This window comes from Quercus suber, unplaced genomic scaffold (assembly GCF_002906115.3).
Source record: "Quercus suber isolate HL8 unplaced genomic scaffold, Cork oak 2.0 scaffold_21, whole genome shotgun sequence".
Classification (NCBI taxonomy): Eukaryota; Viridiplantae; Streptophyta; class Magnoliopsida; order Fagales; family Fagaceae; genus Quercus; species Quercus suber.
Window position 1 is genome coordinate 916,188 of NW_027069486.1, and position 7,714 is coordinate 923,901.

Sequence of the window (7,714 nt, forward strand, 5' to 3'; positions counted from 1 at the left end):
GCAGAAACAACCAATGGGACACAGCCCAAGCAAAAGATTTGACAAAAATTCACCCAATTTTGAAAACCAACCCAAAGTTTCGAAAATCCCCAATTTTGAAAACCCTAACAAAAATTCTGCATAATCTAAGCAAAAACTTAAAAAGAAATGGTTAACAAACATACCTTGAAGAAGAAAATGCAGAAAAAATGCTTGGATTGAAGGGAAATGAATGGAATAGTGATTTTGGGTTGAGAAAGTTTGAGAGAGGTTGAGCGAGGGAAGTTTGATAGTTTTGAAAAACTGTCACATCAGCTATATAAAAACTGAAAACACGCGTTTTTCGCGGGTTATAGAGGGGCGAGACAGTCGCGAGACAGTCGCGAGAAGTGCCACTGAAGCACAAAATTTTCGCGAGAAGCATTAGGTCGCGAAACAGTCGCGAGACAGTCGCGGTAGCTTCTGTCTGAAATTGGAAAAATCCAATTTTAGCCAAACAGCATTTCGCGAGAAGCTGTTGGTCGCGAGACAGTCGCGAAAGTTTCTGTGTGACATGATAAAATAAAAAATTTCCCTCAACTCCTTTTCGCGGGAAGCTCTAAGTCGCGAGCTTCTCGCGAAATTTCCCCTGAACCTGTTTTTGAAGAGACACAAAAAATGCAATTTAATCAAAAACAAAAGACAAGAAAGTATAAAATCACTTTCAAAAACAAATAAAACACTCAAAAATCTTTTTGGGTTTGATCAACAAAGATTAAGCATGTGAAAAACACATTTAATCAAGTACAATCACACAAATGAATAAGGCATTCATTGAACATAGACTTGTGTGTTGTGTGTGGATATCAAAAATGAGATAGTCCTTAGTCCAATGTGAAGCTTCAATGATCAATTCAATCAAGGCATACACAACTAGCCCTAGATTATGTGACCTATCTCAATTATAGAAACATGCATATATGACCTCCCACATGAACTTGATAACAATTCATTGAAGCTTTTCATTTGGCTCCATATTTAACATATCATTTGCAACTTTTGAGCAAAGAGAATCTCATTTAGAGAAAGATGCCTGAAATTTTTGATATTTCATTTGATGAGTTAGCCTTTGGCTTTTTGGGCATCATACATTTTATTTTGGTCGCTTTCCCTTTTTCCTAGTCGAATACTAGTTTGTGCGACAGGCTTTTGCAGCTCTATATCTCTTTTCATTTGGAGATTTACAATTAGAGAGCTCTTTTAAAGCAGAAAATAAAAGTGGGAAGATATATAGGCATGAGTCTATGCATGTCTCAAGATCAACAAAACCATTCACTAATCATTCATGACAAGGTTGAAGATCTATTTACAACAGTCACATAGATTTTAGGATTTCTTCCACAATGATATGAGTGCATGAGAGACAAGCTAAGCTCGTTAAATGCACAAAGCCATAAGTACAAAGGTACAAGGCAAAACATGCTTTGAGACAAAACTCAACAAAGTGATCAAACTTTTTGGATTTTCTATTTTTTATGTGTTTTTGAATTTTTGAACACACCCAAAAACAGAACAAGAGAATAAAGATTAACAAAAACAACCGGTACAAAACACCAACAGTAAAAATAGAGCAATGCATGAAACGATGCAACAGCAAAAGTCCCTAAACATTGAAAGAATTTATGCGTGGACATGTTATAATGCTTATGCATGAGTACCCCTCTTCACCCACACGTCACGTGCGTTTGGGGTGATATCCTTAACGGATTGGGTACGAGAATTTGGACTGTCAAACCTTCTGGTGAAACTCTCCAAGCAAGTGGTGAAGGCACCAATCATTTTCATCACGTCCATCATGCCAGGATCACGATTCTGACTTCTCGGTTGTTCACCACCCCAAGACCTCATGTCATTTCTCCTTCCTCGTGACCGAGGTGCGCTTGAGTTGTTGTCTGATCTCAGCTTTTGACAGTTAGGTCTGGTATGTCCTTGCATTCCGCAGTAGTGACACACATAGTCCGTTCTGGGACCCCGTTGAGATCTTGGGAGAGATCTTCCTCTGGTTTCATGTCTACCTATGGAATGATTTCGGGGCTTATTCACCATCCGTTGCTCACTCACATTCTTCTTCTCAGCCTTAACATTCTCAAGAATGGGCTCTTCTACAATAGGCTCTATGGCCTTTACAAATTTCACTTCTTTGGTGGCTTTGGCTGATGAGCTGCTTCCTCCGGTGTATCCTAACCCGGACTTGTCTGAAAAAGGTTTTTGAGATGAGATAACATCATCTAACTTCTGGGAGGAGACTCTTTCTATCTTGGCATGAGCTTGCACTACCTCTTGCTCAAGAAACCTCACCTTCGTATAGGCTTCAGACAACTCGCCATTTAGTGTCTCAATCTCACACTTAGCCTCTTTATATCTGATCAAGAGACTTCTATAATCTTCCTCAGCTTTCTTCATTTTCCTTACAGCCGCCTTGGCTACTCTGGTATACTCTCCCGACTTCTCAAGTAATAAGGAGTAATTTTCTTGAAGATTAGCTGTATTCTCTTCTTCTTCTTCAGCATCTGATTCTTCCACATTCCCAATAGACTCTGAATCAGAATGCTCACCAAGCTCCTTCACAAGTGCACCCAAATCATCCGATGACTCCACATGAGCAATGGTCATGAATGCGGAGTAGTTTCCCTCTCCGTCACAACTCTCTTCCGAGTCAGAATCAGAGGAGTCTGAATCACTGAGTGTCGTGGCATAAGCTTTGCCTTTTCCCCTCAGAAAATTTGGACACTCCTTCTTTAGATGTCCATGGCCATTGCACTCATAGCATATAATTTCTGAAGAAGGTTGAAACTCCCTCCCTTCTTTCTTTGTAAACTCTTTCCTATCACCTCTTGAAGATGAAAATTTTCCTCTGTTGAATGGTTTCCCACTGTTCTTCATCTTCAGAAATTTGCGGAAGTTTTTCGCAAGAAATGCTACCTCCTTCTCCACCCCATCTTCTTCGGAGGAATCACCCATCCTTTCGGTGATGGTTTTAAGAGCAAGTGATTTACTCATCTTATGGGAAGGCAGTCCCATCTGATATGTTTGGAGAGACCCAACTAATTCTTGAATCTTAATCTCATCCAAATCCTTGCTTTCCTCTATGGCTGTAACTTTTGCTCTAAAACTTTCAGGCAAGGACCTCAATACTTTTCTCACCACCTTAGCATCTTCAATCTTCTCCCCAAGATTGAGTTTAGCAATTACAATTTCATTGAGCTTCCCATAGAATGAATCAAATGGTTCATCATCACCCATCTTGAGCTCTTCAAATTTGGTGGTAAGCATCTGAAGCTTTGTGTCCTTAACTTTCTTTGTACCCTCATAAGTGGTCTCCAAAATCTCCCAAGCTTCCTTAGCAACTGTCATATGAGAGATCCTGTGGAATTCATCAGGTGACACAGCACAGAATATAGCGTTTAAAGCTTTACTATTTGCATTGGCTGCTGCGAGAGCTGCCTTATCCCAATTTGCCTTAGGAGCTTCCGGCTTAGTCCAGCCGAGCTCTACCGCATCCCAAACGGTATCTTCTATAGAGCATAAAAATGCTCTCATTCTGACTTTCCAGAATGCGTAATTGTTCCCATCAAAAAATGGTGGAACATTGAGCGATTGAGACCGGTCCATCTCAAATAGGGTCAAGGATCACACTAAGGTATTTAAACCAAGCAAGTGTACCCGCTCTGATACCAATTGAAAGCTCGAAAACGTGTTGAAAAACACAAGAGCTGTTTAGACCCCCGATTAAAATTACGGCTCGATAGATTTTACACAACTTTAATATAAAGTGCGGAATAGTGTAAAAGCGAGCGGATGAACAATATAGCTACTCTAATCCATAAACTAAACAACACAGCAGTGTAATGGAATATAAAAGAGTAGGGAAGAGAGATGCAAACACAGAAAACACCAAGACGTGTTTTCGAAGAGGAAACCGAAGAACTCGGCGAAAAACCTCTCCGCCGCCCTCCAAGCGGAAATCGATCCACTAGACAATCAGTTGGGATACATGAGTAAGCAAGAGACCCTCCAAGCCTAATCTACCCGATGTACCTAAGCCCTCCAAGCTCCTACTCCAACAAGGCTTCTCGGAACCGTGTCTTGTCTTAGTTATCCGGATCCCGCAACAAGCTCCATGTTGCATCTGCCATTCCAGGCTTCTTCCAATGCTTCCCAGCAGCACCAAAACGTCACACAACACTCTCCAAAGGTGTGGTAAGTGTTTGGGCTATCAACCTCTCAATGGTGTGGAAATGGAGAGGGAAGGGTTGAGGAGATACCACAAGCAAGTGTATAGAGAAAGGTGGGGATGACAATCTCTAATTACAAATGTGTTTGGCTAGGGTTTTCTCTCTGAAGCATTCCTCAACATTTGTGGGTAATGGGGGTTTATATAGGATAGGTGCAAAATGTGTGAGTCAGTCAGTACAGGCTGGCAGAACAGCATGTCTCGCGGGTGTCTCGCGGGAAGGCCTTACCCGCGAGATACTCGCGAGAGACAGTTGTCTCCATCTGTCATGACTCTTCGCATTCCAGCATGTGCAGGGCACATGCTTCACTTCGCGGGAAGCTTAGTCGCGAGATACCCGCGAGATTCCATCAGCTTCCAACTTGCTTGAGTCTTCACACACTCTCTATCACACACCCCTTACAACAATTCCCACAACAAATACAGGGTATAAACGATTGATAGAAATTACAATCAAATTTGGCACGGAATAAAAGCCAACAAAACACATAGTTGTAAATCACAACTTTACAGATACAAAGATGGTGTAAAAACACTCTTACAAAACCCAAACTCAATACACCTAAATAGTTATCTCTCACAAATAACAAATACTAGAGAAATTTCTTATTTCTTTTACCTAATTGCTACATTGACCTCCTTTAGAAAACAAAGAACAAGGAATAAAACCGAACGCTTAGGTTGCGATCCTTGACTATGTAGAACAAATCTAAACAACTAGGTAGCGAACACATTGGCTTTGAAAAAAAAAATCCACTAGTTGATAATCCTGGCTTTGAAGAACCTTGGTGCTCCGCTCCACTAACGCTCATTCGCGAGTCACACTTTATAGTTTCATCTTGTTCATTGAGGACCTCAACAAGAAGCTATAGTTAATGTAGTGAAGGAAACAACTGTCAAAATAAAATATTAAGGGAAAGGAAAGATAAAAGCATGTAGTTAGTGCTGTTAGACATATTATGGTCAAAGTGGTTCAATCCAATTGTAGGCCAATTTTCTTGTAGAATAAGCAAATTAACATTGAGTTAGTTTATAATTAACCTAAGATTAGTCTCGAGTTTTCTAGCATATAAATTCCACATGGAATTCATTTTAAACAAGAGCTTAATATCAAATTGTTAGGTTCTAAGGATTTAGGCTCTAAATGTATTAGAACTTCAATATATAATGTTAGCAAACCATAATCAAAACGTTTAGTCTAGAATTAGGCTACTCAAAGTGTGTTTCTATGTAAAGTTGGAATCGAGTGTACTGCAGGATTTATTGAGTAAATCTGCAAGGCTTGATCGATCAAAAATTAGACTCGATCGATCAAAACTCGTGCAGATTGTTTTTCTGCATAATTTTCCAACTCAGCCCAAGCCCGTATGATGTGTAGGGTTTTATGTTTTGCCTTAAGTATAAAAGGAAAAACCCTAGCCACATTTTTATATTGTTATTTATGCTGTATGTGTGAATCTCTTGTGAGATCTAGAGGTGTTTGCCTTCATACATACTTAGGGTTTTCAATCTCAAGATTGATGTCGAGAGCTTGGTGATCGTTTCAGTTGTTGCATAAAGAGCTTAAGAAAACACAAGTGGGAGTACTTATGGTTGCTGTGAATCCAAGAAAGAAGTAGTCCATGGACTCGGAGTTGTCACGTAGTCGTGGTAGTAAGTTTCCTACTCGAGGTAGCAATAGGATGTTAGTGGTCTAAATCGCTATTGTGTAAACATCAATTCTTTCATAGTGGATCTGTTTTACGTTGAGTATAGCTAGGTTAAATCATCCCCAGGTTTTTTACCCGTTTGATTTTCTTGGATTATCATATCATTGTGTTCTTTATTTTGGTTTTTCCGCATTGTTTCAATGATATGATTTATTTGTGTTAACCTAGATCTGAATAATTTAATTAAGTTAATCACTTGGCTAAATAACTAAGTTAATCTATATGTATTTAAGAGGTCTAAAAACGTACACAAATATCTAGCCATGCAAGGACTTTCATTATGGATGTATATAGGCATCAATCTGAACCTCATAAATCTGCATGTTTGCTCTCTTTTATATGCTTATGCAAATCACTCAATCACCAACAATTTTAGCAAGTGCAATTGTGTTGAAAATCGCAACCAGGTGGATTGGGATTTTTGGTGCTCCTAGATAGTATATCACATAATGAAGGATCAATGAACAATTAACACATAGGATTTTTGGTGGTCTTCGATAGCATATCACACAATGGAGGCTCAACTAACAATATTACTTTTCCCTCTAAATGGGGTGACTTACAAATGGAATCACCACTTCATTTATCACTTGGCAAAAATAAATTCAATTTATTGAAAATGAATTTTATAATTACATTCGTCCAACGAAAAATAAAGAATTACAAAGAATTATTCCTTAATTTCCCTCTAAAAGTAAGAATCATAAACAAACTCCTGAATCCAATATTAAGAACTGAGAAATGGGTAAATCTCATATCTTATGTTGCAACTCCCACCAACAACTCTCCCTCCTTCTTTCCCATCACAACAACTTGGAAGTTGGCCAATTGCATCCTCAAGACACTGAAAACAATCATTGCTAGAAAGGTCCCATGTGCATTGAGCCAAGCCATAGACATTGGTTGATTCTCCTAGCTCTATGTGTCCAGCTGCATACTTTTTTGTGGTGACAGACGCCTCTGTAGCTAGTTGGCTCAACAACTCCCTAGTCTTTTGGTTAAATATAGTTGGATCACTCACATTTTGCACATTCAACAAGGAGAACAAATTCTCATTATCGGCTAGCAACGAAATTCACAGACTTTGCCCGTATGATAAAGGTGCGATTATATGGTACGATAATTGTCTTTTGAAGTACTCAAATAAGAATTTCTTAGGTCAAATAGATAATGAGAATTTGTTCTCCTTGTTGAATGTGCAAAATGTGAGTGATCCAACTATATTTAACCAAAAGACTAGGGAGTTGTTGAGCCAACTAGCTACAGAGGCGTCTGTCACCACAAAAAAGTATGCAGCTGGACACATAGAGCTAGGAGAATCAACCAATGTCTATGGCTTGGCTCAATGCACATGGGACCTTTCTAGCAATGATTGTTTTCAGTGTCTTGAGGATGCAATTGGCCAACTTCCAAGTTGTTGTGATGGGAAAGAAGGAGGGAGAGTTGTTGGTGGGAGTTGCAACATAAGATATGAGATTTACCCATTTCTCAGTTCTTAATATTGGATTCAGGAGTTTGTTTATGATTCTTACTTTTAGAGGGAAATTAAGGAATAATTCTTTGTAATTCTTTATTTTTCGTTGGACGAATGTAATTATAAAATTCATTTTCAATAAATTGAATTTATTTTTGCCAAGTGATAAATGAAGTGGTGATTCCATTTGTAAGTCACCCCATTTAGAGGGATAAGTAATATTGTTAGTTGAGTCTCCATTGTGTGATATGCTATCGAAGACCACCAAAAATCCTATGT

General features: G+C 38.9%; 1 protein-coding gene across 1 annotated transcript; it reads left to right on the plus strand.

Annotated features, from left to right (window-relative positions):
- The first annotated feature begins 6,881 nt into the window (after positions 1-6,881).
- LOC112013080 (antimicrobial ginkbilobin-2-like protein) lies at positions 6,882-7,460 on the plus strand. The gene has a single exon (XM_024045473.2). It carries the CDS (start codon positions 6,882-6,884, stop codon positions 7,458-7,460), a length of 579 nt encoding a protein of 192 aa, XP_023901241.2.
- Positions 7,461-7,714: the final 254 nt, after the last annotated feature.

Excerpts from the sequence above, each read along its gene's own strand:
- LOC112013080 (XM_024045473.2), top strand. The coding sequence starts at position 6,882 with ATGTGTCCAGCTGCATACTTTTTTGTGGTGACAGACGCCTCTGTAGCT.